Source organism: Scleropages formosus, chromosome 8 (assembly GCF_900964775.1).
Source record: "Scleropages formosus chromosome 8, fSclFor1.1, whole genome shotgun sequence".
NCBI classification, from domain to species: domain Eukaryota; kingdom Metazoa; phylum Chordata; class Actinopteri; order Osteoglossiformes; family Osteoglossidae; genus Scleropages; species Scleropages formosus.
The window spans coordinates 8,508,090-8,531,693 of NC_041813.1; the positions used below are offsets into that span (position 1 = coordinate 8,508,090).

At 40.6% G+C, this 23,604-nt stretch overlaps 1 protein-coding gene across 5 annotated transcripts in view; it reads left to right on the forward strand.

Moving 5' to 3' along the window:
* hspa12a (heat shock protein 12A) overlaps positions 1–23,115 on the forward strand; it is a 79,012-nt gene extending 55,897 nt beyond the window's left edge. For 3 of the 5 annotated variants that reach the window (XM_018724982.2, XM_018724983.2, XM_018724980.2), the window contains 10 exons: positions 1,124–1,251; positions 3,630–3,816; positions 4,017–4,121; positions 6,025–6,141; positions 7,752–7,923; positions 13,239–13,325; positions 14,157–14,261; positions 15,017–15,275; positions 18,959–19,062; positions 20,912–23,115. In XM_018724982.2, coding sequence (XP_018580498.1) covers positions 1,124–1,251; positions 3,630–3,816; positions 4,017–4,121; positions 6,025–6,141; positions 7,752–7,923; positions 13,239–13,325; positions 14,157–14,261; positions 15,017–15,275; positions 18,959–19,062; positions 20,912–21,543 — 1,896 coding nt within the window. In that variant the 3' untranslated portion in view covers positions 21,544–23,115. The remainder of the gene's footprint in view (positions 1–1,123; positions 1,252–3,629; positions 3,817–4,016; positions 4,122–6,024; positions 6,142–7,751; positions 7,924–13,238; positions 13,326–14,156; positions 14,262–15,016; positions 15,276–18,958; positions 19,063–20,911) is intronic. The other 2 variants (XM_018724981.2, XM_018724984.2) reach the window with 2 other exon arrangements.
* Positions 23,116–23,604: the final 489 nt, after the last annotated feature.

Genomic DNA, 23,604 nt, shown 5'->3' on the forward strand with positions numbered 1-23,604 from the left:
TTTGGTCCCCTTCAAAGCTCATTAGTCATACAATCTAAGGAAGGCAAACACAAGTATCTACAGTTGCCTGCCTTTGTATACTATTTTGACCCACAGACTTCATTCGGTGAAATAACCACTTTGGAGAAGAGCACATTTTGCCCAGCTACACCCTAGCTCGCCGTTTTTACCGTTAAAAAAAAGTTGGGGAGGACACAGGGCATTTTGTCTTCCCCTGGCCTCCTCACCACTTGATGGCTAGGGCAAGTGGCAATTTGTCAGACAATGTGCTTCTGGGGAGTGCCATTTTGGTCCTCCTCTTATGGCCATGCTCAGTTCCATTTCATTCCTTATAGATCATCAGTGGGCAACCCATTGCCCAAGATGGTCTGTCCAACTCGATTAAGATGAACTAAATTATTGAGTTACAAATCAAACAATCGACCTCATCTTAATGATATAAATCTAGTAGGTGAATTAAGAATTGTACTGTGTAAGAATTTTGAACCAAATATTCTTGAAAATGGCCAAATCTCTCACTGATTAACATTTAGCAAATATTAGCTGTTTTCTGTCAACTTCAGGATTTGTGCATTATGTTTGGCTTTGTCATTCATTAGAGTTCTGAAATTAATTTATTTAGCTAATTCTTTGTAATTGTATATTTACATTTGTATTGCGCTTTTGTCCAAAGTAACTCACAATTATTTACCTATTTATAGAGGTGGTGCACGGTAGGGTAAATACCTTGCTCAAGGGTAAAGTTGCAGGTGGGATTCAAACTTGCAGCTTTTACGGACAAAAGCAGCAGCTCTAAATACTATACTACCAGCTACCCCTGTAGGATCATATCTGTGGTTGACCGGCTGCAGAAATGTCCATGGAAAAATGGTTGCCCACCCACGTTAAAGATGTATGATAAAAAATGAAATATTGGTGCTTTTATTTCATTACGTATGAATTCATGATGTAGACACATCATTAGTGATTCATTTCTGCACTTCGGGTCTGTATGATTAAACCTTTGTGTTACATATGATTCAGGTTTAGGCAGTTTGCTGAGACAACCTGCAGCCTCATTAAAGTTGGCAACCTTTTCTCCCACCCACCACCACCTCTTTGTGAACTTTCTTCTTTTTTTCAGAAGGACCCAGACCAAAATGAGCAGTCAAAGCCCTCTTTTACGGTGGTTGTGGCCATTGACTTTGGCACCACATCCAGCGGCTACGCGTACAGCTTCACCAAGGAGCCCGAGTGTATCCACATCATGAGGTGAGCCTGTTCTGCCACCGTCGCTGTAGAGAAAGGACAGAATGGGGGAAGGGACACACAAAGATCTCAGCCAGTCACACCCAAGCCATCTGGAAGCTTCTTGCAAACGCCAACATCACAAAACATATGTAAGGACAAACAGATAATAATCCTTCACAAAGTATATTACGTTGCAGTTCCCATTCTAAGCAGTATACTGTATTCATATAAGAAATGTGCTTTCCATATCACAAATAACAGGGCAAAATTGTGATTGTAATTGTTATTGTGGTTTCAGACCAGAAAGGGCTTTACAATTACTCTATGTTTTATTACTGGATTAAAAATATTACTGTATTTTGTTATGTGATTTGCCTGTATATGGTATTGATTTTATATAATTAAAGTCTGTTATTTTTATTTTTGATTTGCGACATGTTTCCTTAGGGCTAACAAGCTAACAAAACAAACAGAAATAGCACAGAGAGATGTGCAGCAATTAGTATAATAGCAATCAAGGTACACATTTTAAGGTAAGTGTGACAGAAAAAAGCCAGAGGACAACAGAGAGGAAACAAAATTCCTAAGGCAACTATAAGAGATAAAACTCTGGGGATCCAAGTCTAACTGGCTGCCCATTGCTACTGGGCATGATAAAACTATACCATTAGGGTAAAATGTCCTGGTCCTGGCTTTATCAGGAGGTGTAGATAAATATGACAAACATCACCATGGACATCAACATAAGGAAAGTAGGACACACTGTTTTGTTTGCCTGCTGTATCTCTTCACTGGGATGTTTCTCTGTTCATCCCTGAAACGGACGGAGGATGAACTTGCAGAGCTCGGTTGACGTAAAATTCTTTGGATAGATTTAGTGCTGACAGTACCCAGGGCAGAATGCAGGGCCAGAGGCTCGCACCCCAAGCCGGTTTGCCGGAGCTGTGCTTCCGTCACTTATCCTGCATGGTGGACGTTACCCGTTACTCTGGAGTGGTTTCCTCCATGGGGAGTTGCACTACTAAGGACTAGAGACTAGTGTTCAAGTCTGGGACTTGAACACACAGCACTGCAGCCAACAGACCACTGCTCTTGCCATTAAATCTGCTATCTGTTGAAACCCTTTTAAGATGTTGCAGTTTCATGCTATGCACACCACATACCACTACCAAGCTCCCCAAACAGGATGTTTATATTTTTACAACATGGATACCATATGAAGCTCTTGACAGCTGGTGATAAGTGCTTGTTTTTCTCCAAACTGCTCAGCACAACTGATTTGTTTGATTTGCACCAGCTGAACTAGACCCCTCAGCCTATGGAGGTTGAATGATTTACAGGGATTATTATTAGGCATTTAGCTCACAGCCCACTAGAGCAAGCAGTGAAGATAATCCCACCTATTAAAGTCAACATCCCTTATATTTGCTTGGTTTCAAAGTGTACCTGTGCTAGTTCGATTTCCAAAGTGACAGTTGTGTCTGTTATATAACATAATGCAAAAAAGCAAGTTTTTGTTGCAGCATTTATCATATTTTTCTACAACTGTGCAAAAGTGTCCTGAAGTTGTGTGTGTCACTGGTAGTGTAGTGGTTACATCTGCTGCCTTTACATCCAAAAGTTGCAGGTTCTAGTCCTACCTCCAGCAGTAGTACCCTTGACTAAGGTACTTAAATTGCTGCAGTAAAAATGACCCACCTGTACAAATGGGTGAATATTTATTGGTAGTTCAGCCTTGTCAAGTTACTTTGGAGAAATGTGTCAGCTAAATTAATAAAAATAACAACAGTTTTAATTGCCCAAGATGAATTCTTAAAAAAAACACAGCTGGTATCAGTTACAGTCCTTGTCAAGTTGCTGTACGTTAGCTGATAAATATAATTCAAAATAATTGAATCCTGTCCAGTTCTTTAAACACTGAGCACCAAAAGCTAACTACATACCACTTATTGTGAACATTCTGACAAGATATTTGTCAGAATGTCAGCTTATTTGTGTCACCGTGTGGCTAAGGGTGGTCTTCCCATGAGTCATGTAATTACCCATGTTGAGCTGAATGAAGCATCTGATAATCTTATCAGGTGGTGAGCAAACATATGCTGAGCTCTGTGGTAAAGAAGCTAATTATACTTCCTCTAATTGCCAAATCTTTGCTTTTTCCCTGACAGAAGTCAGCCGTTGTTCAAATTTGCCCAGTAGGGCAGCAGGAAGAAAGCAAGGATAAAGCACTTCACAGTTGGCCAGTTTATTTTGTCACTTTTACTAAAATAAGTTTAAATAAGTATTTTAGAGGGTTAAGACAGTGTTTAAATCTAACCTGATTGACATCAGGATTGCTTTCTGTTGAGGTCATAGTAGGTTCTGTAATTCATAGATGTGCCACTTCCTCCTCTTATCAGGCGGTGGGAAGGAGGAGACCCAGGAGTGTCCAATCAGAAGACACCTACAACCATTCTCTTGACCCCTGACCGGAAGTTCCACAGTTTTGGCTATGCTGCTCGGGACTTCTATCATGATCTGGACCCTAGTGAGTCCAAGCACTGGCTCTACTTGGAGAAGTTCAAGATGAAGCTTCACACCACAGCGGTAAACACGCTTAAAAATCCCTATCATTCGTAGTTCTCCATCGGTGCTTTAAATAACGAACATATAACGGAGGTGCATAAACATATCACAAAATCATAATGTCTTTTTTTACATGAAATTTGTTATTTTTACTTGAAGCACACAAGCATAAATGACTTGTCCTATGGATATATCCTCAGCTGAGTCGTATTTTTCTACAGAACCTCTCAATTGAGACAGACCTCCATGCAGCCAATGGGAAGCGAGTGAAAGCACTGGACATATTTGCATATGCTCTTGCCTTCTTCAAGGATCAAGCTCTGAAGGTATCCCGTCAGCCACAATCTGGAAGAATTGCTGCAAAGTTTGATAAACTGTTGGCAATTTAGGCATTTATACAGGCCTCCCCCACAGAATGCAGTCATTTTATAAGAATTTAGATTTCATTGCACATGTCATTTATAACCTAAAATTTGCATAACAAGGTTTCAACTCACACTTGCAAGAAATACCTTACAAGATCAGAAATTTCAAATCAAACTACAGGTTTTATACATATCATCTACTGCACAAGGCAAGTAGCCAGCACCCATACATGTCTGCCACCACAATATTTTCCACCAGAGCCTTCAAATCAAACCTCTTTCTTTTCCTTCCCTGGACTGTACCTCAGCTTTTATTGAGTTCTTTAATATAATTAATTAAAATATAACAGCATTTGAAAAAAAAACAGCAAAAGAACAACAGAATCCATCCATTTTAAGTAACCACTTGTCCAGTGCACGATCACCATTTGAAAAAATAAGGCAGGAAATTTGAATGTTTGGTGTAAAAAAGGGGAGCCTTTTTGTGGCTCAGGATTAAAGGCATCCTCGTTATATGAGCCTAATTTGTTTCTGGAAATGATCCTTATACCAAAAGCCTGTAACCTGGGAGGTCCTTTCTCATTATTTTAAATGGGAAAGAAATTATGTGTTCCTGGACTTTACGCACATGCCAGAATATTTCCACTAATACCCTCCAAACACAGTTTCAAGAAAGATAAAAACAATCAAGGAAATTAACAGACTGTATTTGGAAGTTTTATTGTTTACTAGACTACTGTATAGTAAATAGACAAACATATGAAAGACAAATATATTTGCATTTATTGATTTAACGTGCTTTTCTCCAAAGTGATGTACATCTCAGAGAACAATTCAAAAGGTGCATTACATCAAAAGAACAAGAGATTTGGGTGCAGACACATGATTTTTGAGAACAGTCAATTTGTCACGTACAACCGGATAAACCAGTATACATTACATGAGTAGCTGCATATAGACTGCATATATTAAATTGCTATTAAAAATTGTTCAACATAAACATGTGCACGTTTATCGAGCACTTACGAGATTGGGGGAATTGAGTCAGAAAGAAGTGAGTTTTAAAACCTCACTTAAATGTATAGAGGTACATGCATTGCGTAATGCATAAATTGTACTTTTTCTGAGATGTACGTCGCTTTGGACAAAAGCATCTGCTAAATGAATAAATGTAATGTAAATGTACATGAAGGAAAAACATTCAAAAACTAAAAAGAAAAATTTCTCAAAACTAAACTTGAAAAACAATGCAAAATTAAGAAGAGGTTATCATGCATTGTTGAAAAGTCTGTGCCTGATTGGCTCATGACTTCAGCATCATTGGTGATAAATCTATGCCTGATTGATTCATGACTTCTGATTCAAACACGCAAAAAAATCCGTAATACTGGGAGCAGTCGGTCTGTATACCAGACATGGGTACGGCTTTTCTAGGGCCATTATACTGAAAGTCTGTTAACTGGTAGTCTGTATACCAGAGCATGCCTGTACATTATTTTTCCCATTTAAAATAAAGATAAATAAGGTTTGGGTTGGTTTGCTCTGCAAAAATTCACTTTTCAAATAGATTTTAGGAAGAAATTGTTGAAAATAGCTTTTCTGATGTTATCATGCATCAGTATCGACAGAGAATTGTTTCAAGTGGAATGCTCAAGTGGAAAGCAACAAACTAGGTTTACTTAAGAATCACATCTCTGCAACTATGTCTCTTTCTCCTTATGTAATGCACAAATTGCATTTTCTCTGAGATGTACATCACTTTGGAGAAGGGCATCTGCTAAATGAATACATGTAAATGAGTCAAGATGGACTGTAAGTGACTACTATAGTAATAACCCACTCATTGGACCCTGTCTCACTGCAGGAGCTGAGTGACCAGGCGGGCACAGAGTTCAGAAATGAAGATGTGAGGTGGGTGATCACTGTCCCGGCCATCTGGAAGCAGCCAGCCAAGCAGTTCATGAGAGAAGCAGCATACAAGGTGAGCTAAAGGTTTTAGAGCTTTGTCCCAGGGGCAACATAGTATTTGGGTGTGGTGATAGTGGTGGGTCAAAAAGCCTTATCATAATTTCAGATAGTGATTTTGTGCAGTCTATAATGGAGCCATAGAGAATCCTTCAGATTACAAAAAATCTTTTGAGATACTATTGTGTACAAACCGCTGGTGTAAAATGACTGCAAGAGACCATAGTACACGTTTTCCAGACAGCTTTCCTATCCAGAGACCTCCTTTTGCAGTTGCAGTCTGCGGTGTGGCACTCTTGAATTTGAACAAATTATACGTTGAGCAGAACTTTAAATGTTAATCTATGCAGTAATGCAAGACAAGGAGCTTCCTTACCTCAATAATTTGAGTCTGTTACTGTTTCTCTGGAATGGTAGGAAACTGTCTTGGTAAAATTGCACACCTTTTAACTATCTTAGAGCAACGAAATTTGCAAAGTATCATCAGTCACAGAAAAGGGTTAAAATAACATCTTCCAGCTGGCCACGTTACAGTTAAATCAGCCTGTAGAATTGACATGTTTTCACTTCCCGGAAAGCGTTAAAGTTTTACCTGTACAAGGACAGACTCCCTCTGGTGACAGTTTCATGCCACTGTAGGTCCGTGGATGTCGTGATGAGTGTGCATTACCTCAGCAACCCTGCAAAGAGCCTATTAATAATGCATTGCACGCACATCGCCGGCACTGTGCTGGTGCTGATCAGCAGCAACCTGGGTGTGGCAGTGCCAGGCCTTCTGCCCACCCCCCTCCTGTGCTCTGTGGTACTGCAGTCATTTCCCTGCTTGAGACAGATGACACATGGTAGGGCGGCACTGAGGAGTGGCAGCAGAGAGCGTGGGATACCGAAAAGGAGGTGTAGTGCAGGCTAGTGGTGGGTACTGGCAAGTTGGTTTTTGTCTGCAGTGGGGGGAGCTTTGGTGAGGGGTGGGGTGAGGTATGGTGCTGAGGAGAGCAAGAGGTGCTGCAGACTAGTTGCATCACCTGATATCTGCAGTGGGAGGAGAGCATGTGCAGGAGTTAGGGAGGGGGTGTAGCGCATCAGCAGTGACTCAGCATCCTCGTTCATCCTTGGATCATTACTAATTCTTCCGAGGAAACAAGAGCAGAGACTCCCCCTACAACCCCGGTCTTGCGTACCTCTGTTCTTTCTCACTGCAGTAGTGGAGCAGTCTGCACTAGGAGATGGGGAGGTCTTTTCTTATAAATGTATTTATAAAGTATGCATTTCAGCTGTCTTAATGATCAGGTTGCCCTTTTATTTTTTCACGTCTGAATTCTCACTCACTTCAAAACTGTTGCTGTATGTGTCGTTTTCGGATGATTTTCATATTCTTTGTGACTGCTGTTTATTGTTACAAAGGTCGGTAACAGTACAAACAAAGCTGTGCCAGTAAGAGTACATTGAACATATGCAAACTAAAGTTCCCCCAGGGTTTCTGAGACATAGCAAGTTACAATTAAAGCAGAAGGAAGTTAGAATTGCTTTCCTTTAATAGTTTGCTTTGCGGTTCTTTTGTCCACATTCCATAAAGTGGCCTAACTTCTGCACTTCCTGTCTGTGCTGTGCCCCCATCTTCCTTTTTAGTGTGGTCTGGTTTCTCGTGACAATCCCGACCAGCTCATCATTGCCTTGGAGCCAGAGGCTGCCTCTATCTACTGCCGCAAGCTCCGCCTCCACCAGATGATTGACCTGAGCTCCAAAACTGCTATGAATGGCTACAGCCCCACGGAAAATGTGGGAGCAGGGATGACACAGGGTAAACCCCTCCGGTGCAGTGCACGCCTAAATTTTTAAACACTTTAATTTTTGCTTTGGCAGACACTGTTGATTATTTTAAAATCGTAGCATTCTGAAAAGAAGTGACAATAACACAATTTCAGTCTGATCATCTGATCATCCTCCAGCATCACAACCTCCACAACCCTCATGCGGTGATGTGTTTAGACTGAAAACGCTTTGTGCTGGTTTTGCATCAGTACATTTTTGGTGTTCCTCTTTCTCAATCCCCTCTACTCTTACATTAAATAATAATAGGATTTCATTGCAAGGCAGGGGGCGTGGTGGTGCAGTGGGTTGGACCGGGTCCTGCTCTCTGGTGGGTCTGGGGTTCGAGTCCCGCTTGGGGTGCCTTGTGGTGGACGGGCGTCCCGTCCTGAGTGTGTCCCCTCCCCCTCCAGCCTTACGCCCTGTGTTGCCGGGTTAGGCTCCAGCTCCCCGCGACCCCGTATGGGACAAGTGGTTCAGATAAATGTGTGTGTGTGTGTGTGCGCAAGGCAAGGTGGCTGCTGTAAACCACTGTGCCACACATGCCCCATTTGAATGTACTGTTAATAATAAGGCTGCAGCCACCCTGGAATTGGTTTAAGGAGGAGGACTAAAAATTGTAGCACTCATTTGGCCTTTTGATTAAAACTGATGCAAATCTGAGTGTCTCATGTAATCTGTTGTGAGATTCATTCAGAGGTGGTGTGGAGTCACTTTTATAGACCAAGAACCATCATTCCTTCAAAAAGGTAATGGAGGTATCGGTGCACAGAACATTTGGCAATGGCGATGTGGGGACCAAATTACCGTAGAGGGCTGGGTAGACTGCATTGTAAAGTGAGCAATACTTTCAGTTGCATTTTCAATTCATATTGATACTCATTTATTTCCAGGTGAAACATACACCTGTTTCTATGTAACTGTGTTGATCTTGCATTTACAAGGCAATTATAAAGATGCGTGTGTATATTTCTGGAGACTGACACTGTAGTTACTTTGCCAGAACAGTTGTCAGATCTCTTAGAGTATACACAGTGTCCGTTACTATATCATACTCCATGTAAACCGTACTTTTTGTTTTGAACTCTGAATTCCTTGTTCGTTTGTGTAATCACTTCCTGTAGAAATGCATGAAGTTACACTTGTCTTTCAAGTCCTGTACATCCCACATCATCTGTTTCTCCTGCTTGCTCCTGCTACTTATTGATTGCATATATGCAACAATAAATACAAGAAACATGATCAGTACACACTTCTTAGTATTTTCGAGTGTATTATAAAAAAAAATCTGGACATGCTTTTCAATGCATTACTTTGAGATGTAGCCCATCCTGCACCACAATGACATCCAGTTCCAATTTGCCAGCCTGTGAAGCAGCAACAGCAAATCAGGGGTAAAATGTGCACCACCCACCTTTTTTCCTTGCATGCCCTCTTGCTTCTCCACACACAGAGACCTTTTCTTCCCTTCCTCACATGTCATTCTTACATCTTGAAAAGGCTCTTTTGGTTCCCACTGATGAGCTCGTCAGGCAGGTTTGAAAAGGTCCAGCACTTCAGTTTCATTTCACAAAGCTGGTGATGCCTTGGTATGGGACTGAATAGCACACCTGGTCACATGCTATTTATTTTATTTAGTTTTATTTAGTTTTTTTTTTTTCTTCAAAGCTTTCCAGTTCCACCGTTCTTGCGGCATCTAAGCCATCGGTCAACTAAATCATTCGAATATGATGGTTTCTAACCAGTGAATTTTGATCTATTTAGATGTAAGCTTATGCTAATTTGATGTTCTGTAGTCCTTAGTTTAATGACCGAGGTGTGGCAAATTAGATGTGATGTCCTCCATTGCCAATAGGGTGCCTTTTGTATGAAATACAGGCTCTTTTACAGAGCATAGACAATGAAACCATTTAATGCATCACTAACTGACATTCTCCACATGCTCGACACATGGAAGCTAGATGGTAAATCCACATACTGTCAGCCATATGTATATTCATGTACTGGAACTGTCTTATGCTATTTCACCAGTAAAGCATTTCCTTCATTACTCAGAAAATAATTGTCAAACTGTAAGAGAAATGCGCTGGACATTGGGCTGTTATTTATCTGAAGCAAAGCTGAAGATTTTGTGTTTTTAAGAAGTGTATTCTAAAACAAAAGTGATACTATAACACGTGCTAGTTTGTGGGCACAGATTCAACCTAATCCTGAAAAAAAAATTATACAGAAGGATCTTTATTTGGTAATTTTAGGAGCTCCTCTCGTTGGATGTAAACCTTCATTGGGCATTAAACTGTTGGTAGATCTGTAAAATAACACCAATGGAAATAGGGTTTTAGAAACTGTGAAAGTATTATCAAAACAATGTGGGCATCATTGCAGTTGTCTGTGTCAGAATTAATACCCCTGAATAAATGTCCTTAAATTCCATAAACTAGGACTATTTTCAGATACGGGCAAGATAGATTTTGCATAAAGACAAATATGGGAAAAATACTGTGATTTTGTCACTTGGTGTGAGAAAATTACTTCATTTTATCAAGCTCGGTGCCCAATGCTTCACGCCTTTGCTTTTTTCTTCTCTCAGTAACTTCTAACTACTTTTACACTAGCTGCTATTCTACATTTTTGTAATGCATGTTATAGCCTGTTTACTTTTTGGGCCTTGCGGCTATTGAATACGATAACAAAAGTGATGACAAAGTGTGCTTAACTTACTGCTGTAAAAAGTGACAGCATAGCACTTAATGATTTACATTTTTTACTTCTCTAATAAAAATGCCCTCATACTGAAAAGTGGTAGGATTATAGCTCTACGGTGAAATTTATTTTTACTCTACTGTCCAGAGAATTCCAAAATGCTGATAAGATACTTTTCTTTGTAACAGAAGTTGAATTGAACTTGAAAAAGTCTAATAATTGTGGTTTCATGCTGTTTTCAAACAATTCTTGTGGTCTAGGTAACTTTTATGACAGAATATGTAATTTTAAAAAAAAGTTGTTCTTATACCTCTTTTATTTTGACTGTTTTGAACCACTTTTTAGTTTTTTCCTAACAGATTGTAATATTGTAGACTGTAACTGTTTTTCAGGGGCATTCACAGAAAAAAAGCAGGCATAAATATAAAAGTTGTGAACACTTGTGCCTCTGCCACCGTTACTGGTAGTGTAGGAAGGATAGTACAGCTAAACACTTTAAAAGAATTATATTTTACATTAGTGTTCAAAATAAAGGCAATCATAGTCCTTACTTTCTTTGAACTTGTGTTAAGAAAAGACATAATTGTGTCTTTACAATGTGATTTGACATCTTTGCCTTGGCCAAACTGTCACTTTCTGTCTTTATGACAAGCATGAACAGCTGTGGCCGTGTCCTTTGTGATGCAGAATTCAGAACTAAATGTCACACATTCTTAATGCTTTCCCCATTAAATGATTGAAAAGATTAAATGACTTTCAGGAAGAACCAATTTATGATGCTTTATTCAGAAGATTGATTCAAGTCTTCAAGACCTTGAAGACTGAAATAGATGTTCTGATTTGTTGTTAGAAAATCCAAATTGGATTAAAACTTACAATTAAAAGGTTTTCTTTCACTACAAACGACAAAGAACTCTCTCTAAATTTGCAACTTTGGGTAAGCTAGTGGGACAGTTCTACATTTGTCCTAAGTCAGTAGAAGTATGGTTTTCAGACATACAATGACAAGTTTTCTGTGATGCTGCTGGGCATTGTAGTTAAGACATGATGTCCAGAAAACTGAGACTACAGTGACAGTTTCATTTTGAGATGTAAAAATCTGAGTGGTGAAGTTAGAGAACTTTTCAAAGCACTAGTTTTTTATTTTTATTTTTATTTTTCTTTCTTTTTCCAGGAAAGTGTTGTAGTACAGCACAGCCACCCCCCTTCCCCCCACCCAGCTCACATTGCCTTTTCCTCCCTGTCTTTCCTCACACTTTAGGCTTCCAGTCTCTCAGCCCCACCCTGCTCACCCTCAGCATCCTCACAGCCTGCAGCATAATGTTTGAGCTCCCATATGTGGGGATGTCTGCATAATGGCAACGTTCTGACAATGTCAGGGTCACATTTATGTAATCTGGTTTTGTGCTGAAAATGTGACCATTGTGATCAATGTGTCCTTCCTGCTGCAAGCATATCCTTTCGGAAATGTGCATGAGCACGGTGCCGTTATTGTTGAGTAGCAGAATTTCTTGCTGTTGCAAAGCTATTTTAAAGCAAAGAAAGGTTTCTCTTTTGCTGAAGTGTAATATTTAAGGCATAGACATTTTATAACCTTTTCTACAGGAGCATGGTGCTCTTGTCTTTCCAGTAACGTGCCTGGTTTGTTGCATCAGATCAGCCAGAAGCTTCCATAGCTCTGGTTGCCCTATTTGGTAGCCAGTGTTTCCCAGAATAGCTTCGGTATCCATGGATTTCACCGAGAATGTGGAGCTCATTAATGATTGACTTTAATCCTGGTGCTGTGCAAACAATGGACACTTTTCCTTCTATTAGGGCTTTTGATTAAATTTTTGCAAAGTGTGTGTTTTGATTGGCAGAGTTCTTAATCAATGGAGCTGTTGTTCTCCATATGATAAAGACAGAAAAAGATGTCTCATTTGCTTATATTGAAGTAAAAAGTGACAACCAGCTGTTTGAGATTGTGTTTATGGACTTTTTCTGATTGCACATCCACAGAGATGCTTTCTTTCTTCTTGGACACAGTGAGTTATATTCTAGTGTTCAGGTCAGACTGAGAAGAGGTTATTTTGAAATTGAACAGTTTGGTGTTGTTTTTATCTGAAGCTGAGAGGGTGGGGCAGAAAGCTCTTGTGTCTCCTGGACGCTCCCTTTCTGTACTCAGGTTCCTCCAGTTAAGACAACCTGTCTTTGTAAGGGAGTTTTAATATTTTTATTTATAATTAAATCATATGATACGGGTCAGTAAAAATTATTGTTGCAGGTGATTCTTCATGTTTATATATGGCCGGCTCAGGATAGTGAGGTATTTTTTCCTAGTTTTCACTTGATTAAAAATTAAAGGCCATTTTAAACTGGTGCCACTGATCTTTAATATATTGTGACACCCCCCCCCCCCAAGCTGAGGTATGACTCTCACAGATGTTAGTCCCTAGGTCCTATAACAGGATCACTGAAAGTGGCCGGTTAACTGGGCCAAGGAGCTCTCACATGCACTCTCACATTGCCCTGACGTTCTCTCGCTTGCCTTACAGTATGTTACACAGCCTCACCGAGCGCTTTCGCCTCCTCATATTCGGTCATTCTTTCTCTGTTAATAACCAGCCAAGGAACATGTCCGGCGCAACCGGCAGAGCCGTACCTTTTTGGTGGAAAATGTCATAGGAGAGCTTTGGTCGGAGCTGGAAGAAGGTAGAGTTTCTCTCTTTTCTTCTTTTCCCTTTGCTTCCCAACAGTATTTGCTCTTGCTGTTTCTAACACTGCTGGCGGTATCCCTCAGGTTACCCATAGTCACAATCTCTTATGCATTCAGTTGGTGGCTATAGTATTCTGCTACTTGATGGTAGCTGGTAGAAAGACAGAAAATTTTTTCCATATAATTTGATCACTGTTTGTTTAGATTTTCATAAAGTCACTTTTTTGGGGAGTAAAATTTTGACCAGAAAGGGTTAAAAACATTTAATATACAGGAGCATAACAGTCCTAGGGATCTTAATGATGATGTCTCTAGGTTTCTATGATGTCACTTAGACATCTGGCAAAGCCTCTGTCATATATTACACAGGCGAGAAGGAAAACAAATTGGAAGTATCACGTCATTGTCCAAATACAGCATTTCACTGCTGTTGCATTGCACTATACAGATCAGAAAAAAAAAAACAATAACTTTTTCTATCCCTGTCAATGCAATCAAGTCTTAAAACCTGAAATACAATCCTGTTGGAGGTACAGTCTGGGAATTGGCTAATCATTCCGACTAATGTCCTCAGTTCTGACTCCATTATGTGGTGATGGTGCTTTCGTCAATTTGGGAATCTGGGTCACAGACTCCCACTTGGGCTGAAGTGCATTAGCAAGGCATGGTCCTGCGGTTCTGCTTGACAGTGCGTGTCCCCAGATTGCATCCTGAATGGGATCCTGTTTCGGGGATGAGGGCAGTTCCACGGAGGACAGCATGTAGCTTGTTAAATGCCACATGACTCACCATTTCCTCTTGTTGATGCATTCGGCCTGCGTTCCCAGGTGACCGTTATGTGGTGGTGGACTGTGGAGGGGGCACTGTGGATCTGACAGTTCACCAGATCCGCCTCCCAGAGGGGCACTTGAAGGAGCTCTATAAAGCCTCAGGTAAATCCACCCTGTATTTTACAACCATGCTACAGTGCTCATCCTACTCACAAGGATTTGGAGACCTTCTCCTAGGTCACAGCACTTTGATATTTTCATAATTTTTTAAGGGAGACTTATGAAGTGGGCAGCATTGGTGGCATAGTAGGCAGAGCTGTTGTGTCACAACAACTGAGCTGTATGTATTTAGGTTTGACTCTGGCACACTTTTTTTTTCCCCATTAAAGTGCGACTTTCCTCCCACAGTTCCAAGACATTTGTTTCATGTGAATTGGTGACTATAAATAGCCCTTACTTTGTGTGTGTGTGTGTGTGTGTGGCTACTCTACTTAGTCTTGTGCTTCCAGGATAGACTACAGACCTCTGTGAGTCAGACTTGGTCAAGCAGTTAATGATCATGAGTGAGTTATGAGCTGGGGGTAGTTTTATTTGGCAAAATATTTAAGTGAGTATACCAATATCCAACATTTTAACACGTTTCCACGGTAACATAACAAAGATAGATGGAAAGCTGCTGACCCACAGAATTAGGCACATGACCCTAACTACTTGCTTTGGGATTTCACTCTTATGCCATTGCAGTGGTTTTTCAGTGTGAAAGATCAACAGCGTTGAGTTTGTTTTTCTATATTTTTTGTTTTGGGGAGTTTTGTTTGGTTCGTTTGTTTGCTTGCTTGCTCTCTCACTTTGTTTTACCATGTGGATAAAATAAATATCTTAACAGTATGGATTTGTTTCATTTTTACCTTTCTCAGGTGGACCCTATGGCTCTATAGGTGTCGACTATGAGTTTGAGAAGCTTCTCTGCCAGATCTTTGGTCCAGACTTCATTGATCAGTTCAAGATTAAGCGACCAGCAGCCTGGGTAGACCTAATGATTGCGTTTGAGTCCCGAAAGCGAGCTGCTGCTCCTGATAGGAGCAACCCTCTCAACATTAACCTGCCCTTCTCCTTCATTGACTACTATAAGAAGTTCCGCGGCCACAGTGTGGAACATGCACTTCGCAAGAGCAAGTGAGTCACAAATGAAGCCTGAGGGTTCATTAATTCATTCATTTATTCATGTGCTAGTGTTTTCAAGGAGTTTTTGTGCTTTTCTGTTGTCTAACCTGTGAGGGAAAACCTGTATGATACCCATACTCAAGCATATTTTAATATTTTATGATTTGATACTTTCTCCCTGTTGAAAAGTAAAACCACATGTTTATAAAAAGCTTCCACATTTCCAGGAATTACTTTCAATTTCTTATTTATTTATATGCTATATACATTTTTTTTTAGTGTATCTTACAATATCTGGATTAAAACAATACAGTAGAATGCAGTTGTTAATTTAAAATAATTTTAAGAGTACATAGGAAGCAATCACATGAGAACAATGTTAAAGTGTGAGCACATGTGCAAGTCCAAGAGGAGGATGAGAGCACAGCAAATCACAGATGGATTCAGAAAAAGCTGAGCATTGAAGGTGAGAATAGTACTCATAAATAATACTGAAGTACTGTTACTTGGTACTTGTCCAAAAATTTATTTGAGTAAAGTATGAAAGTATCAGGTTTAAAAGTACTCCAGTATCAAGTTGCTATAATTCAAATTAGGCTTTTTAATTTTCTGAACTACTAGCCATGTTAATAGCTCCAGTATACAGTTTCAACTCTTGGGGAGGAATACATATATGTGGCGCAGTGGGTTGGACCACAGTCCTGCTCTCCGGTGGGTCTGGGGTTCGAGTCCCGCTTGGGGTGCCTTGTGATGGACTGGCGTCCTGTCCTGGGTGTGTCCCCTCCCCCTCCGGCCTTACGCCCTGTGTTGCCGGGTAGGCTCCGGTTCCCCGTGACCCCGTATGGGACAAGCGGTTCTGAAAATGAAAATGTGTATATATATATATATATATATATAATTTTAATAATATAATATCAGATTATCTTAAATATATATAAATGGGATAAGGAGGCATCACACAACATCAGTGCCCATTAGCTGGTGGACCTGAGAGCAGACCACAGCAACCTCCCAGAGCAAGAACAGTCATCGTCACAGGAGGAGGAAATCAGCCACAACCAAATGCCTCCAGAGAGTAATGCAGGTCCTGAGAAGCCAGCTCAATGGTAGTAATAAGATCCAAGCCATCAATATGTATGCCATACCAGTCATCAGATACCTAGCTGGAATAATGTGTTGGCCACAGGAGGAGATAGATGCCACAGATGTCAAGACACGAAAGCTCCTCACATTGTACGGAGGGTGCCACCTGAAGTCCAGCACCCTAAGACTGTACGATAAGCGAAAAGAGGAGGGGCTGAGGGTTAATGAGTGTCAGAGCCACTATCCAGGATGAAACAAGGAGCATCCAAGAGGACATCAGGAAGATGGCCCTCCAGGACAAACCGCTAAGTACCTCAGGCAGCAGAAGACAGAAGGTGATGAGAAAGAAGAGGAAACATCTTGGAAAACCAAGCCCCTCCATGGGTTCTATCATCGACAGATAGAGGGAGTAGCTGACATCAAGAAATCCTACCAGTGACTGCAAAAGGCCAGTCTGAAGGACAGCACAGAGGCTCTGATCATGGCAGCACAAGAACAGGCTCTAAGTACGGGGGTCTACCATAGTAGACAGGACCCAAGGTGCAAGCTGTGCAAAGATGCCTCTGAAACAGTCCAGCACATAGTAGCAAGGTGTAAGATGCAAGCTGGGACAGCGTACACTGAGAGGCATAACCAAGTGGCTGGGATACTGTACAGGAACATCTGTGCAGAATACAGACTGGAAGGACCCAAATTTAAATGGGAGACACCGCCAAAGGTGGTTGAAAATAGCAGAGCTAAGGTCCTGTGAGACTTCAAGTTCCAGACTGACAAGCAGTTGCTGGCCAGTCGACGAAACATAGTGGTGGTTGACAAGGAGGAAAAGAGGGCACATGTGATAGATTTGGCAATCCCAAGTGAGAGCAATATCAAAAAGAGGGAGCATGAGAAGATAAGAAGTACCAAGGGCTGAAGGAAGAATTGGAACAGATGTGGAAGATGAAATCCAGAGTGGTTCCAGTGGTAATAGGAGCACTCGGGGCTGTGACCCCCAAAGTGGGAGAGTGGCGCCAGCAGATTCCGGGAACAACATCTGTGTCACGACGGCGGAGGTAATAAAGCGACAGAATCAAGTGCGATGCTCGGAATTCCTTTCAATGAAGAGTGAGGAGCAGGCAAAAGAGTAGTCAGGGAACAGGTGAGGGTCGAGAGATGAGCAAACGTCGTCAAAAGGAGAGTTACAAGAATCGTAGTCAGCAAGGCGAAGCAAAAGATCAAAAACCGGGGAAGCGGGTATGTGGGGGACAAGGGAGCAAAACAGGAATGGACTGATTTATGCATAAAATAACCAGTTTTCACCAGAACCCATAAACTCTAAAAACACCTTATTGCACATATTTACATTTTACATTACATTTACATTTATTCATGTAGCAGACGCTTTTGTCATGCATCTCATTGAATATTTGATTTTGTATTCGTATTTACAAGTGCTGAATGAAAAAGTTTTGTACCTGTGTTAGTTTCCCTGTGTGATTATAGAAAGGAAAATTATAGAGGGAACTTTTAAGGCCATGGAAGTCAGTACTGTTCAGTCTGACTGAAAGTGATGCACTGACATAGATTTCCACATATGTCTCCACTTGGTACATTGTTACTAGTGATGTGATGTTTTGAAAAGCCTGCTTAATATATATCCCGTGGGGTGTCAGGAAGTCTGGCTTGTGAGTGCTGTCAGGACCACAGTGGGACCTTCATTAAGAACCCATATGGCCGTGAGCTGGAAATTCAGGGCCCTTAGAGAATACAGAACCTTCTAGAAATAACACAAATGTCCCAGGATCTTTAGTGTATGGGAGACAGGGTGATTCTTGTAAAAACTGCCTGAAGAGATCTTGATTGTAGTGTCAGGAGAATCATGCTTTTACTGATAGCTGTGTTGTAAGTTTAGATGTTAATGGTAATGGTTATTGACTATTACATTTAAGAAAATGTCAGTCAACACAGGTAAGATTTTCATGCTGATGATTTGAAAACTTTAATTTTGCACCGGTCTCACTTGATGCTTGTGCTGCGAGGCACCCTCTTCTTTTTGCAGGTGGTCCCTGCAAAAAGGTGGTCCCTGACTTACAATGGGGTTACGTTCCGCGAAACCCATCGTAAGTCGAAAATACACCTACGTACTGAACTTCATAGCCTAGCATACGTACGATGGCATAAGGGGCTTACCCCTGCTGCCCAGCATTGCGATATCGCACTGCATATTGCTTGCCTGGGGAAAAAAATCTAAATTTGAAGTGCGGTCTCTACTGAATGTCTGTCACCAGCTCACCATCGTAAAGTCAAACCATCATAAGTCGAGGAGCATCTGTATATATGTAATTTGGAGTCCAGTGCCATTCACCTGGTTCCACATACAGCCAAATTGACACCTAACTGATACTAGGTATGGCAAACAGTGTTGGCAAAGAACTGCACCTATCTCACTTATCTACGGGAAAGGGTCTAGTTTGTGTTCCCTAGGCCCCTTTACTATAGACAGATGTGTGATGTGGCAGGGTGAATACTTGGAAGTTGAAAAAAGGGAGGAGTCACTGACGTTTGTCAAACACAGTCTGCTGCACAGGTGACACAGCACTGTGAGCTCATATTCTCAAACCTTGTTTCTTCAGTGTTGACTTCGTGAAGTGGTCCTCCCAGGGCATGCTGCGGATGAACCCAGATGCCATGAATGCCTTGTTCAAGCCCACAATTGACCGCATCATACAGCACCTTAGTGAGTATCGTCTTCATCCTTTGATTTGTCTCTCAATAAGGTTTATCCTCATACGTATTCCAGTATTTTCCTTTGCACTTCCAAATGTGTTTAGAACATACCTGTCAACATCCTTATGGAAGACCAGCATGACAGTTACATGGTTCTATTCCTTATTAAGCAGCCTCCAGCTGCACACAGACTAGGTGACCTTGGTAGCAAGGGAACCCAGCTCAGCAGTTTCCAGCTTCTTTGTCAAGTATAGTAAAGGAATACACTGCAATTTAAAACTGGAAACTGTGTAGCTTGAACCTGATCACCTAAAGTGGCTTGTTCTAAAGGACCAATTACAATGTCACTGATTCAGTAACATTCATGTACTGTATGCCCTGAATCATTAACATGGTATTGCATAGAATGAGAACACGGCTGGCAATGCTGAGTTGATGATCTAAACAATAGTTTGCAGGTTAGCACTATATAATAGCCCTGCTATTTTCCAGAGCAAGGTTCTGGAGTCCATTTAATAAATATGGATACTGTATAAAACTGGAATCAGTTTTCATTTTGTCCTTGTGTCACCTGTCCTCTACATTTATGCCACTACACTACACTACAGTGTATATCTTCCCAAACTGCAAAGCACTGTGAAGGAACTACATCAAATTGCACTGTTCTCATTAAATACATTAAAGCTTATTAAACTTGGACATATCCTGGTCAAGGGCAAAACTGATCTGGGGCAGCATTAAAATGTATTTCACTTAAGTTCATTTTTCAGGTGCAGAATGGAAATGTAATTCTTGGGTGGTTTAGGTGGTCCTAAGATGGACTGGGTGGAGAAAAGACAGATCTGCATACATTCCAGCCACAAACTTCACCATCAGGACAGAGTTTGGCCATTTGACCGAGAATCAACATGCTCCATTATTCATGCATCTTTTGGGCAGAGAAAAACTGCAGTTTTAGTATGGTCTGCTCAAAGTACAATGATTTTGCACCGGGTCTTCCCATTGAAAAAATGTATGATAAATCATAGCTTCAGATACAACTATTATTTTAGGTAAAAGGAGAGGTAAACAATTTTGTGAATTAAATAGTATATTACATATGTGAAGTCTTACATGTTTAGAAATCATGTACTGCCTTTTCCTGGTTTGGTTAAGGATATAATAATAACAGTAATAATGAGTATGACATCATATGTAACTGATATCTTCAGGAACACCTTGGTTAATCTAGTCTTTGTGAGTGCAAGTTTTAAACTGAACAGTTTAATTTGGAATATGATGGGTGTGCAGAGAATATGGTTTGATAGAGATGCGGAAATAAACTGGCATGGAAAAAATTAAACTGATTTTACAGAGTTACCCCTCTAATGTACATAAATGTTTGTGTATCTCTAAAAAAAAAGTAGGAATGTGATCAAGATCGTCGATTTTCTGAATTTTATGCAGCTACTTGTGTGATGAACATCGGTGCATATGGTGGAAAGAAACAAAGTAACTACTTAGGAATCACATGTCTGAAAATGTGTCTCTCTCGTCTATGTAATGCACAAATAGTATTTTCTATGAGATGTACATCGCTTTGGAGAAAAGCATCTGCTAATTGAATAAACGTAAACTGGCATGAAAACGGTGACTTACTGCCAAGTTAAGTTCTGCTGAATTTGAAACTGGATGATCTCAAAGGACTACGATAGGAAAATGTGATTTGATATATGTACCCCCTAAGAATAGCCTTTAGTGATTGGCCTTTGATTAAACTTTTCTGGAGCCTTTTTCTGTTGAAGACAGATGTATTCTCTGAGGTCATTTTAAAACAAGGTCTCCAAATGGGGTGATTTATTTTCTCTTCCCTTTCTTAGGTGAACTCTTTGAGAAGCCTGAGGTGTCCAAAATCAAATTCCTGTTTCTGGTTGGTGGCTTTGCAGAGTCACCTCTGCTGCAGCATGCAGTTCAAAACATGTTGCAGGGCCGCTGCCGAATTATCATCCCACATGATGTGGGACTCACCATTCTCAAAGGAGCAGTGCTTTTTGGTCTTGATCCTGGGGTCATCAAGATTCGCCGCTCACCACTCACCTATGGGGTGGGTGTCCTCAACCGCTATGTGGAAGGCAAGCACCCCCCTGACAAGATGCTAGTTAAGGATGGAACCCGCTGGTGCACTGATGTCTTTGACACCTTCATCTCTGCTGACCAGTCAGTGGCGCTGGGTGAGGCTGTGAAACGCAGCTACACGCCAGCCAAGCCCTCTCAGCAGGTCATTGTCATCCACATCTACTGCTCAGAGCGTGAAGAGGTGAGGTTCATCAGCGACCCAGGGGTTCGCAAGTGTGGAACGCTGCGACTAGATGTGGGTGGAACCGAGAGCCCAGCTGCCCGACGGGAGATTCAGACAGTCATGCAGTTTGGGGACACGGAGATCCGTGCCATGGCCATCGATGTGGCCACCTCCCGCAGTGTGAAAGCCACCATTGACTTTCTCAGCCAATAGGTCAAGTCAGGCTGGCACGCAATGTTCTTGCAGTGTACACTGACTGTTTTGCCGCCACACAGTCATCATTGTGAGTTCATGGAAGGTTGCACCTTCACTTTGGTTACGTGTCATTCTCCTTGACAAACCCTTAATGGCTCTGGGAAAAGACCAGAGTTCTTCTCTAACCCTGGTTCCTATATTGGTTGCATAGATGCTACGAAAAGGCATTTTAAGGTTTGGGTCTAAGATTCGGAAAGTCTGATCATTGAAGCAAGTGATTCTGGTAATTTATGTGCATAAAATCAGTCATGGGCCTCAGGATTTTACTGTCACTGAATTTGGCAAATTAAATGTGAATAAGTAAATAGGCATCGGCAGTCAGCAGACCCATAATAAATTAAAAAGGTTACTGACATTTCTGAACCAGGATTGGAGAGGGTTTGATAGAATGGGAACAAGAGGAACAGGTTTGGGTGTGGCTCTCTACTAAGATAACATTCAGTCTGATGTAGTGTCAGTGGCAGAACTTTCACTGGTCCACTTTCTAACTTATCACCAACCTCCGTCCCTGTGATCAGATAAGCTTACTTGGCTGCCATCCTCATAGAGAAAGCATATCAATGTAGGATGACATCCACACACCTCTCAGCTCTCAACATATTTCTGAGTCTGAACATTAACATTTAAATGAACCTAGAAGCTGTTAGTTCTTTGTAGCTATCTTTCTCATTACCAGAACAAAAACATTTATACACTAGCATTTAAAAATCTCTGTGTGAATCCAGTTGGTCATTGTTTCCATTTTTATTTATTTAATAAAGGGATATTTTAGACATGAATTATACATTTTCAGAACAGTGACAGTCAACTTAACTTTTGCTGTCTTATTAAATGTATTAGTGTGATTTTTTTTTTATTATTATTTTGGGGAAACTCAAAAGAGATCACCTCTTCAGGACATTCACTGGCTGCTAAACTTGACATTGTGTACACTGAAAATAAACCTCTGATAGAATAAGTGAAGGACTAATCTATTATCAGGACGACCGGCTTGACCATCAGCCTGTTGCCTTTTCTCACAGACCTCCAGTAACAACTTGTGTCCTTGTATGCACATTGCGCTGAAAAAACATACAGTCAAATCCTAGAATGTGAAATGTTTCCTAGGAAATATTACATTAAAATTGTTATGTATAAAAGACTGCAAGCTATTCCTGCAAAATAACTTCAGTAGAACCATAGCAATATGCTTGTTGCCTTTCTTTTGCTTCACTTGCTACCCAAAAGGGGAAAGAAGCCACTTCTTCACTGTTTGGGTTCAAGAAGTAGAAAACAGCACCGTGAAAACCAAAGTAAGCATCTTTGGGATTCATGATAAAAAATATAGAAATGTTTATTTCTGTAAATACAATATTTAAAACATTGTACAGTTTTTTTTTTTTTTTTTTTAGCCTTGTTACTTTAGTGGCTTCAGAATGAAAAGTATGCCTGCTATTTGTGGACACTTTTTGCTTCATAATCCTCACCACCCAAGTCTATAAAATAAAAAGCTATATGCTCATGGTGAAAACTGATCTGATTGAAAGAAAAGAGAGTTAACATTGTGTTATCCTGTTATTACTCACGCATACAGTACATAACTGAACTTAATCTGGAAATACTTTTTATTTTCTGAAAGGGGATGAATGTGGAGAACATGGTTGATGTACAGAGATGTTTCTGTCTGTACTTTTTATGAATTCAGTGAATGCTACACATAGATTTGCAAAGCTTAACAGCCAAAGATAGCATAACCTCTGCTGAATATCAAGTACTGGACATATAAAATGAATAAAATTTAAATCCTCTGCAAATCCTAACACTATTAACATAGCAATATTGTTGTAATTCAATATTAAGTACTCAGTTTTTCAGTGTAATCCTTACAAGTAGCACAAATGCAGTAAATATACAGTAGCTTGTAATGATGCAGACTAAACTGCTTGGGACCACCAAGGAATTGACAGAAGTATGACTTTTTATTTTCTGTATATTGAATACATTGACATTTTTAGTGTAATGTAACCTGAGAGATGAAGA